The 12500-nt window shown below is 42.3% G+C and overlaps 1 protein-coding gene across 2 annotated transcripts in view; it reads right to left on the minus strand.

The window, feature by feature from the left end:
• The window catches only part of zswim5 (zinc finger, SWIM-type containing 5), a 73004-nt gene that overhangs the window by 16713 nt on the left and 43791 nt on the right, over positions 1 to 12500 (minus strand). For both annotated transcript variants that reach the window (XM_084057496.1, XM_084057495.1), the window contains exons 2-6: positions 7876 to 8063; positions 6511 to 6679; positions 4570 to 4718; positions 3966 to 4116; positions 891 to 1067 (exon numbers count right to left, since the gene is read on the minus strand). In XM_084057496.1, the coding sequence (XP_083913622.1) occupies positions 891 to 1067; positions 3966 to 4116; positions 4570 to 4718; positions 6511 to 6679; positions 7876 to 8063 (834 nt within the window). The remainder of the gene's footprint in view (positions 1 to 890; positions 1068 to 3965; positions 4117 to 4569; positions 4719 to 6510; positions 6680 to 7875; positions 8064 to 12500) is intronic.

Here is a 12500-nt window from a genome sequence, read left to right on the forward strand (position 1 = left end):
CGGCCCGTTTTCAAGCTGCGAGTCCTGACGAATACCTCTAAAACATTAATATGTCCCGGTTTTCAACATTCACTCCAAAATTGTCCCGGTTTTCGCCAGAATTACAATAATAATAGTTGTTTTCAGTGGTTGGATAGACAATTATCATGTTCTGTTCACGTAAACATGCTCACCTAACCCACTCATGAACTGATGCATTGCGTGTCTGAATTCAACCCCGAGTCGTTGCCTGAGTGCAACAACTATGGTGCGTATAATTGTGCACGTGTATACGTGTACATGTGCGTGCGCGATGACGTGCATATTGATTTTAAGGGTCCCGGGTTTGAGGGGCTGAATATATGAATATATGGTCACCCTAAAATGAAAGCGTGTGTGTATGGACCCTGTGCCAGGTTGCTTTGCAGCAGTGCATTGGTAATGTTTGTGGCTGTACCAGTGTTGATTTCTTCGACTAAAACTATGACGAAAAATGTTCGTCAACTACCTTTTTTCACTGACAAAAACTAGATAAAAACTAAATAAAAAACTAAGCTATGATGACTAAAACTAACTAGTGGAGAAGAGATCCAGTAGAACTAAAAGACAAGTAATTTTATGTTTGGTTGTGCTCGGGTGTTGTGCTCTGAAAATAGCAGATCTACAAGCTCACAACGCGTCGCAGCGCGACGCGTTGTGAGCTTGTAGATCGGCTATTTTCAGCATGCAACCTAGTGTAAAATCAGGCATTACGACGCCATCAAGGCACCGCCACAATACATTTTAGTCGACTAAATCAACTGTAGATTTAGTCGACTAAAATAAACAAAATCAACACTGGTCTGTACTCTTGTACTGACCCTGTCCTAGGTTGCTTTGCGGCAGTGCATTGGTAATGTGTTTGTACTGACCCTGTCCCAGGTTGCTTTGCGGCAGTGCATTGGTAATGTTTGGCAGCTCGCTGCCGTAGTTCCCGTCCTCCAGTGGACACACGTCCATGTCTCCCCACTTCTTCAGCTGCTTCAGCCAGCCGCTCTTCTCCTCGCTCTTACAGTGGGGGTTGAGCACCACGCACACCCACAATGCACCTGGGGGAGAGAGTTAAGGAGTCAAAGGTCAGGATATAAGGTATACAGGAGCTGTTTTGCAGTATAGTTGACATTACAGTTTTGTGGACATACCGACCACCGTGCTCTGAATCTGACGCCGCTTGTTATGACCAACCAAGACCTACAGTACATATCGTCACTGTCGAGGGTGGAAACCTTTTATGTTAAAATCTGTTACTTTTCATGAAATGGAAAAAGTTACCCATTTTCCAAGGGATGTGATGTAGTTTATACATAATGTAATCAAAAGCTCTTCTTTACCCATCCAAGCCGGGAACGCATCTGTGTCATTTTAGATTTTAGCTACTATTATGAACTATTATTTTATAGCATTTTTTATTTACAAAAATAGCAGATACATAAGCTCATAAGAGCTTGTAGATCCGCTTTTTGGGGAAAATCGTGAAAATGTGTGCAAATCTTTGAATATATATATTTTTAAAGCCAACATTTGTAACACAAATCTTTGCTTCTGGGGGTTCCTGGAACTACATTTTTTTGAGATGGGGTCGGCAGCCAAATACATATAATTTTGGGGGTCCTTGACATGAAATGGTTTGAGCACCACTGATATTTAGCAACATACGTTTTTCAGAAACCTGCTAGGATTTAGAAGACATTTGTAGATGCCCTATTTTGGGCATATCGTTCTAGGCGAAAATGTTCACATGTTCACATGTAGATCAGCTATTAGTAGCTTGTAAATTGGCAATTTTCTTTTGTGTGACACTGTCGAGCAAAGCAGTAGCATTAATTTATGAAAAAAAGTTGAAAAATTGATACAAATATACACATTTTAAGAACAGTAAATATAGTAGTTATTTTAAGATCTTGCCTGCACCATATAGTTTGCCCCATAACGTGTGTGAACCAACTGGATGTTGACAAACACAGCGTAGAATTTTACTGCATGAGGAGACAAATGGTCTTGATCTTATAAAAGCGTAATCATGAGCTACTGTTATCTAGATCACAGGCACGCGCTGCAGGTAATACGTCCAATAAATGACACTAATATCCTTTTATACCTTCAGAGGCAGGGCAATAATGCTATTTTTATGATGCCACTTACTTACATTTACCCTGCCCGTCCGTCCGTGCACTTATATCTGAGTCCAAAGTGAGATGCCCGCACCTCCACGAAAGATGAGTAGCCAATTAAACTCATGGGATGGGCTTCTCTTTGCATTTATGCCTTTGTCCGTCCATCTGTCTTTAGCTCTCTCCTCCAGTGGTGACAGTAACTAAGTACATTTACTCAAGTACTGTACTTAAGTACAATTTTGAGGTCTATTTTTAACTTTACTGGAGTATTTCCAATTATCAGTACTTTCACTTCTACTCCACTACAATTATTTGAAAACTTTAGTTACTAGTTACTTTGTAGATTTTGATTATTATTACGAAACATACATTAACAACTTCAGATTTCGGCCATTTGAAAATAGCCGATATACAAGCTCACAATGCGTCGCGATGCGACGCATTGTGAGCTTGTAGATCTGCTATTTTCAAAAGATTTTTATACATTTGAAAACTTGAAATGGGACATTCTGCATAACGTCATAATGAGCACTTTTACTTTTGGTACTTTGTGATGCCAATACCTTTGAGCTTTAACTCAAGTACATTTTGAATCATTGGCTTTTACTTGTAACAGAGTATTTCTATATTGCAGTAATGACACTTTTACTTAGGTAAAACATGTGAGCACTTTTTCCACCACTGGGCATCTCTCCCTCTCCCTCCCCACCCTCTCAGGAAGCATGCTACTCAGTGCCCATCGACCCTCTAAATGCTAAGATCGATCGGAAGAGAAGTTGAGCAGCCGTATTGATCCAGAGGGCTTAACTGCGTATACAGGGGAGAGAGGGGCGGCCAAGGCAGAACTGGCTCTGCTGGGTGACTGGGGGCTCCATGACTAATTGCCAATCAACCTGACTAGGTAGGTGATGATGGGCGTTCCTGTCTGACCTGCTAATTGATTGAGCGCTTATTTCATCAGTCTAACTACACTGTTGAGCACCTGACCAACTCACTGCTCTGTGATTGGTTACTTAACCACATGAACCCTAAGTGGCGGCCCAATTCGGGGCATGTCATAATAATAGTCGAACATTCGGGGGGAAGTAATTGCAGATCTACAAGGTGTCAAGGGAAGTTGTATAGACCCCTGGTGAACCCCGGTAAACTGAAGTATATGAAGTATTTAAGTGTAAAATAAAATACAATTAACTTTTTCAGATAAATCTGAATCTCTTCACATACAGTGACTTTGGCCAAAAGCTTACATTTTTCTACTATACAGTTTAATAGAGAAATCACGATGCGCCTCATCCTCATCTTCCAGTAAATATTAAATGTTCTAAAAGATAAACCAGTTCCACACAGGTAACCCACTTTCACTTAATCCTCTATGAAACTGTTAAAAACTGTCCTGTTTAACCATGCTTTGCGGGTGTTGACTCTTTTTGCCATGTCATCACACCGTTCATATCTATACGACCAATGTGTTTACCATTAAATTGTTTACTAGAGCACAACATTGTTTACTAGGCCACAAAGTGGTTTACAAGGGCACAAAGTTCTTCACAGATCCATCCTCTCACAGTGCACCAGATTGATGCGTTTAACTTTAAAGTGGACAACAAGAGGGGTTCGAGGAACACCCACATCAGTTCTACGGATCTAACATTGAAGAACAGTAAACGGTTCCGTCACATTTGGAACCGTTTTCCGGAACCGTTTTTTTATCACACTGTCAGAGCTGATTATGTGGACTTCATGTCTGATATACAATTAACAATACCGGTGGTTCTCAAAGGACCACCATAACTCTGAGAGTGTACAAATGGACCCGTAAGGGTCACTGCTTACCCAGCTCATCCCATAGCTGCCGGCACTTATCCGTCATGCCCGTGCCCTGCTGTCTCCACAGTGATAGGCGGGGGTCGGCCATGAACTGCTCTGTGATCAGCGTCAACATTCTGGCGCCGTTCGAGTCCCTCATTCGCAGCATTTCCCGCACCTGAAGAGTCGGTGAATTGGAGATGTTAAGACACCGTAGTACCAGACATCTTTCTCTGTCTTGAAAATCATCTATTAAAAGACGAAACTTGATACACATAGAAATGTGCTTCAGCACTTCATGAATTCACTGTCGGCCTAGGTAGGTTCAATGCATCACCAATTCACATCAAGCCAGACAAAAAACAGAAAGGTTGCATCTTATTTTAGTCTACAGTAAAATTCTCAGTGTTCATTTAATTCATACTCCCAGCGTCAAATATTCACACTATTTAATTTGCGAATGTAGCCGATCTACAAGCTCACAACATGCCGTAATGCAGTGCCTTGTGAGCTTGTAGATCTGTTATTCTCGTTTAGAAATGTTTTGCCTATTAACGAAGTGAAGTGGTTAAATCCACAATGAGGATTTTATCATGTATCGGATATGTGAGCTGCAAATGTGGAGCTGCACCTTAGCGAACATGGAGTTGAGCTGCTTCCCAGAGCCGTAGTATCCCCCCTGAGACAGGAACTGCTTGACTTGTTCTCGGACTTGATCTTCATCCAGGTGCCAGCAGTTGTCATCGTCTATGCTGGCGCCTGCCGTAGGGTCTGGGGCACCTGGGAACACACACACACACACACACACACACACACACACACACACAGATGTGTTGTTGAGAAGAAGAATGGACACTCACACACAAAAAGGTAACCCACCCAAAGGTTATTTCCAGTTAATTCCCCATAAAGTCCAAGTTAATTCCCATGGAAGGTTTCCACCTAGGTTATTCCCTACAAAGGTTTTCCAATTTCCATCAGCAACACATCATTTGAAAGCTTACATTCTGTACTTTCATAATCTGCAAAAAGAAAAGTGACCATCGTAACCAGTCACATATGTGACCGCTCACAGTGGTTTGAGACACAACGGGGCCATGGTAATTTTTCAGGTTTGTACATATTATGAAAGTACAGAATGTAAGCTTTCATATGATGTATCATTCATTGAACAACACATTAAGTGATGTGTGCATGAACACACACACACACACACACACACACACACACACACACACACACACACACACACACACACACACACACACACACAGGCTATTTATAGGAATACAAACGGAAAACATGAGTACAATTCAAAAAACGTCAGATCAACATCCTCACGTCCACATCAAAGCAAAGTGTCAACACAGCAGAGGAGGAGTTGTGTATATTCATTCACTCAGTCACCCAAATCCTTCCTGCTCTCCCAACGCACGGCCCGGCTCGCTGTAGCAAACACTTCCAGGGGAAATAAACAGTCGGGGGGCCCCCGGAGAACTTGAGGTTATAACATACAGACAGACAGCCTCGCCCTCCAAAAGCTTCTTCAAATCAAGACCCTTCAATCCCATGCCAGACTCACTTCCTCTTTGCTCCATCCTAAATTAACTCATGTCTTCCCCTAAAAAAGCCTGGCCTCAGCCATAACATGCAGCAGTAGTTCTCAAACTGCTAAAAAAGTATTTTAATGATGAACAACTTATGTTTCGACCAGACAAAGGTCTTGAAGAATACGTTCAATCCTTGAAGAAGACCTTTGTGTGGTCCAAACGTTGGTTGTTTATTGTTAAAACACGTTTTTGCATCGTGGCTACGAGCAGTGCGGCCTTTTTTTTTCATTTATAAATCTTGCATACAGGAAACCTATGAGGCAGCCTAGAGTTCTCAAATTGTGTGACCTGTACTGGGGGAAAGCCCCGCTGAAGTGCAGCTGACCGTCTAGGAAGTGAAACAACTAAATAGTCACATTCCTCTAAATCACAGGAACGCCCCAAACCTAATGACCTTCAACCCCTGTGACCCCCTCTTGTCAAACACAGACAGGAAGTGCAATCTATGGACTTCCTGGACTGGTGAGCTGGTGAGTGTCAACATTTTTTGGGAGGATGAGGCGGGAGTGAGAAACATGTTGACCATGTTTGTTGCTGTCGGTGCAGAAACCTTGTATCTTTATTATTTTTTGTGTAAATTAATGCCCTATTTCATCACACAACAATATCCCACAAAAGTAGTGAAAATAGCAGATCTACAATACAGTACAAGCTCACAAGCTTCGGCTAGATCGGCTATTTTCACTATTCTAACAGGTTTTTAAAATACCGTAATAAAATAAGGAACGATTTTGGACATTCAAGATTTCCCCCCCGACAGCAGCAAAGGATATTTCTGTCTCCACGCGTACTTTCTATTACTTCTCCCTTTCTCTCATCCCCCTCCTCTTCAACTGTCCCATCTCCAACCGTGTCATTTCACCTGTTCAACCATGAACCTTAATGGCGCTGGAGGACGCCGTTTGTTCATCACGCTTGCTCGCAGCGTGGGTAACTAACTACTCATTTGACTCCGGTCTTACCGTGGACCTGGTTGATCTCGGAGTTTGAGGAGAGGATCTCGTCGGCCAGTTTCTGTGCGGTGGGCAGCACCTCGGTGTGGTGGGCCGTGATCAGGTACTGCACCAGCTTCTGCAGCTGGTCTCTGTTCATCTGGAACAACGTCTCTGAGATGGGCAACCTCAGCTTCACCTGTACCACACACACACACACACAGAGAAAGGGAACAGGGAAGAGGTTTATTCTCTGGTATTTGTAGTATTTTCTCTCTCTAGCTGTGAAAGCTGTGGATGGGTGACTTTCAAACTTTCTTAAAACGTTTCAAAATAATTATTTGCATTTAACCCATTCAATCCGGGAACGCATATACTGTGTCATTTTAGATTTTTAGCTATAAGTATTATCTTATACTTTGGGCTATTCAAAAATATCTGCAATTTTTTTGTTAAATCGTGAAACTTTGTGCAAATCTTTGAATATATATATGATTTTTAAAGCAAGCATTTTTAACTCAAATCTTTGCATCTGGGGATTCTACAAATGCCTTCTAAATCCTAACAGTCTTTTTCTTTTTTCTTTTTCTTTTCATGTCAAGGACCCCCAAAATGATATGTTTTTGTCCGTGGACCCCCCCATTTCAAAACATTTTGTTCCAGGGACCCCCAAGCAAAGATTTGAGTTAAAAATGTAAAGATTTGCACACATTTTCATGATTTCTTTTTCAAAAATAGCAGATCTAGAAGCTCATAGCGCACATAATGTCTAAAATGACACTGATGCGTTCCCGCATTGAATGATTTAACCCATTGAGACCTGGAACTGTGTCATTTTTAGATTTGAGCTAAAAAGCATTATGTTACACTTTGGCTATTCAAAAATAGCAGATATACAAGCTCATAGCGCGGCACTCGGTGCCGCGCTATGAGCTTGTATATCTGCTATTTTTGAAAAATCGTGAAAATGTGTGAAAATCTCTGAATATATATATTTTAAAGCGAACATTTTTAACTCAAATCTTTGCTTCTGGGGGGTCCCTGGGACAACATATTTTGATGGGGGTCCGCGGCCAAATACATATCATTTTGGGGGTCCTTGACATGAAAAAGATTGAGCACCACTGATATAGAAACATACGTTTTCTGAAAACTGTTGAGATTTAGGAGACATGTAGAATCGGCTTCAGGTCTCAATGATTTAAAGAGTTTTTCCTACTGCGATGACCGGCCCTTGGTCTTCTCTAACACACCAGTCATTTTGAAGGTGTGCTGCAAAAGTCTTGCTTGTCTTCAAATTCCCCCCAATATTTTCTTCAGCCAAAGTATAAAATAGGTCTTTTTAGTGGTTCTAAACAGGATAAAAGGAGGAATGAGTTCTTTTTAGTAACGGACCTGCTCAGGCTTGCGTATGCGGTAGAGGGACAGCGCCACCACGTGGGCGCAGTAGAAGATGTCTCGGTTGCCGCAGCCACAGGTGACAGAGGTGATCTTACAGCGGTCGAAGCTGATGGCCACCTTGTGTGTCACCTCGGGGTCCGATGACGAGGCGGGCTCCGTGACAGTGCCGCTCAGATGGAACCCTGCAGAGAGAGGAGGAGGAGGAGGAGGGAGGGAAAGAGGAGAACAGGGGTTTAATAACAACAGTGCCGGCTGCAGACAGTAATAAGCAGGGGGGCATTAATTATTCTAGGGGGGGCACCTGTCTGTCCCTCACGCACGCGCGCGCAGCGCGCGTGCGTGAGGGACCCGTGCGCGCCGGCGCAAAGCGCCGGCGCGCGATTTTTTTCGGTTATTGGATGGATATTTTACTTTTTTGGGGTGTTTTGTAACTCTATTTCGGTTAATTCGGTTCATTTACCTTGCCCCTATATGCACCAACAACAAATACAATTACAGCATTAGGCCTATAATGTCTTTAATGTAATGTCGGCATTGCATCTCCACAGGCACAGACTCCACAGCGGGAGAAAAAAAAGGCAGGCTATACTGCGCTGCGCTGCGCTGCGCTGCGCTGCGCTGCTTGAAAAAAATGTAAAAAATAAAAACATCTGGCCAATCTGAACTGGGGGGGCACAAAGTCTAATCTGGGGGGGCATTGCCCCCCAATGCCCCCCCATAGGGCCGACACTGAATAACAATAATGTTTCAATGTCGTCATGGTGACTAGGTACATACAATGATGAATCACTGGGTTCTTTTCACCCATTAAGACCTGAAGAAGCATCTGAGTCACTTTTTCATTTGAGCTAAAAAGCATTATTTTACACTTTGGGCTATTCAAAAATAGCAGATATACAAGCTCATAGCGCGGCACCGAGTGCCGCGCTATGAGCTTGTAGATCTGCTATTTTTGAAAAATCGAGATAATGTGTGAAAATTAATATATTTATATTCTTTTAAAGCGAACATTTGTAACTCAAATCTTTGCTTCTGGGGGGTCCCTGGAACAACATATTTTGAGATGAGGGTCGGCGGCCAAATACGTATCATTTTGGGGGTCCTTGACATGAAAGAGATTGAGAACCACTGATATAGAAACATACGTTTTTCAGAAAACTGTTGGGATTTAGAAGACATTTTGTAGAAATCGGCTTCAGGTCTTAATGGGTTAAAAATTGGCCTGAAAAAAAAAAACATCTCTCAGGAGGAGAACACAAGGGGAGGTGAATGTAAATTCCCATTGAAAGGAGGAGGTGTCATTGATTCACTGCTGCCGTTTTTCTTTTTTCTCCTTTGTACATATAGTGTTTTGTATTTGTTGATGACATGTATTATTGTGTAAATTGTTGATCAATTGAATACATAGGATAGGACCACAATGGAAAAGTCCCCAGGGCTTTTTTTTCTGTTATCCTTTCAGCCTTAAAGGGATAGTTCACCCCCAAAATGACTTTTTTTCTATCAATTAGTCACCACATGGAGACTTGAATTCATGGATATTTAGTTTTTATCGCATTCCTAAGCCAATAATTTGCAGCGGTTTCCGTAGGAGACACGAAGAGTCTCCTTTGTGACTCCTACCGGAACCGCTGCCTACCGGTCCGCTTGGTCATCAAATTATTGGCTTAGGAATGTGATAAAAACAAAAAAAAAATCCATGAATTCATGTTTTCATGGGGTGACTAATCGATAGGGAAAAAAAGGGTGAACTATCCCTTTTATGTCCGACTGTACCAGGTGCTGTTTTACATTTGTATTCAATCAATCAAATGAACAATGTTCAGCCACATGTGAAACATTTGAAAGCAAAATGTGCAACAAAGAAAAGAGATCTTTTCCACCGTGTCGTGCTGTCGTGCACACTCTGCTACATTATATTTCTAAACAAAACTACATCATTTCATACTTCTACACGCTATAATTTGTATGCTTAATTTGATGAGCAATTTCCTTGTGTAGATAAATGTGAATATACCAAAGAAAGAGAGCAAGACAAAGGAGAACAAGAGCATCCATTGTAACACGAGTCTATACAAAGACAATGGTCCTAGGATTACACACACACACACACACACACACACACACACACACACACACACACACACACACACACACTAATGAGATGTCTCCAGTGGGGCTTGTGCCATCCGATAGGCCTGTCTACAATGCACACACACTACTCCACCTCTCTGTGTTTCTCTCTTTGTGAAGACAGGGTTGCTATGGTATGATGCACTTATTCAAGGTGCTCCAGCATGTATACTGTTATGCACACACACACACACACACACACACACACACACATAACGTGCACACACACACACACACACACACACACACACACACACACACACACACACACACACACACACACACACACATAACGTGCACAGAGGCATTCTCCTCAGAGTGACAGTGGGCTTGGCATGAGAGCTTTGACCCTCTCTCTGCATAGATGACCTTTACTGTTTGGGATCACTCCAGTAGAAAAGATCAACCAGCATGCGCACGCACGCACACACACACACACACACACACACACACACACACACACACACACACACACACACACACACACACACACACACACACACACACACACACACACACACACGCACACGCACACGCACACACACACAGGGAAAACATCTCACACACACACACACACACACAGGGAAAACATCTGCTGTCAGTTTCCTATAATGATCAACAAAGTGAAACTGAGATAGCTACAAGCTACAATATACTCAAGTGACAAAAGGTACCAGGAGGACACATCTGAAGCAGTCGACTCTAACGAAAATAGCTGATCTATGAACTCGGTGTGAGCTTGTAGATCAAATATAAAATGTTCCTATTTTTTTTATATTTGCGATGGTGGTCCACGGAAAAATTTGGGCGTCCCTGACATGAAAATAACATGAAGAAATGTGGGCACCACTGATATAGCAACACACTTTTTTCAGAAACCAGTTTTTAGAAGACATTTGTAGATGTGTTCCTGAATTGAATGGGTTAACGTAGTTAAAGAAATACTACTTTCTGAATGGAGAGTGGTCATTGTGTCATAACACTGGTCATTGTGTCATAACATTGGTCATTGTGTCATAACCCTTTAAGACCTGAGGCGATTCTTAAAAATGTTTTCTAAATCCTAACATTTTTTACTAATTTGAAAAAAAAAAGAAAAAAAAAAGTTTCGCGATTTTTCAAAAATAGCAGATTTACAAGCTCATAGCACGGCAATCGGTGCCGTGCTATGAGCTTGTATATCTGCTATTTTTGAATAGCCAAAGAAATCTAGTGACACAGATGCGTTCCAGGTCTAAATGGGATAATAACACTGGACAAGCACACCATGGCCTTTTAGACAACCTGCCTATAGATGTAAGAGAAAAGTGCTGAGTGAGCCAGACAAAAAGATAAGGCCTGTTTTACTGTCAACTCAATGACAGACACACAGCAGCTCAATATGGATTTCAGATCAGAAGCTGAATGAAAGGTCCAAAAAGAACAGTGTCTGCTTTGTGTTTTGTTGCTCTCTCTCCACATAAAATAAGATACTCTACCTGCTGCAACACAAACAAACCACAAAACCAACCAACTTCAATGTCAATATCCTAATACTTTGAACCGCAACCATGCTACTAAAGAGAGAGAGGGAGGTACGGCTAAAAGGCTGATTTATACTTCGTGGAACGGGCACACACACACACACACACACACACACGTTCTGTCGTGTGACCACAGACAGAGTGGAAATAGGTTTTGGGTGTAATGAGACGGTCGTTAGCTGAAGGATAATTTATCTAACGATGGAAAGCAAAGTCACAGGAAAACAGAGGTGATAGTCTGGGACAAAGAGGAGACAGAGGAGAGAGAGAGAGAGAGGAGAGGATGGGGGAGAACGATCGGAAATCTGAGAGGAGAGGATAGAGAGGAGAGAGAGAGAGAGAGAGATAGAGGGGAGAGCATATCCGCTAGAAAGTCTGCCCTGCCGTCTCACTGTGACAGGTCAATTATTTATGAGCCAAGGTGTGTGTGTGTGTGTGTGTGTGTGTGTGTGTGTGTGTGTGTGTGTGTGTGTGTGTGTGTGTGTGTGTGTGTGTGTGTGTGTGTGTGTGTGTGTGTGTACATGGATCACTGTAGTATCACACCAAGCCATGGCAACCCACCTGTCCACAGCTTTCACAGCTAAAAAAAGAGGGAGGGAGAGATGGCAGACGGACAGAGAGACAGAAAGAAAGAGAGAGAAAAAGTGAGAGAGAGAAAGAAACAAATGAAGAAAGAAAGAAAAATAATGAACGAAAGATTGAGAAATGAAAGAAATATTAGGATTGTGAGACTGGTTTAAAAAGGGTGGGTACTAGCATGAAGTTGCACACAGCTCACACAAACGTGAAGAGGCACCCATGTAAGCACACACACACACACACACTCTTATGACAGGTTTTTTTTTGGACAGGGTAGCAGGGCAGCCTAATAAGCAGGAGTTAAGCTCGTCTCTTTGGCCAAAATCCCACAGAAGGCTTTTCCACACCAGTTGTTTTAAGTAGTTACCACCTACGCTCGTGCAC

This window comes from Gymnoscopelus microlampas, assembly GCF_963454915.1.
Source record: "Gymnoscopelus microlampas genome assembly, chromosome: 5".
In the NCBI taxonomy this organism is placed as follows: domain Eukaryota; kingdom Metazoa; phylum Chordata; class Actinopteri; order Myctophiformes; family Myctophidae; genus Gymnoscopelus; species Gymnoscopelus microlampas.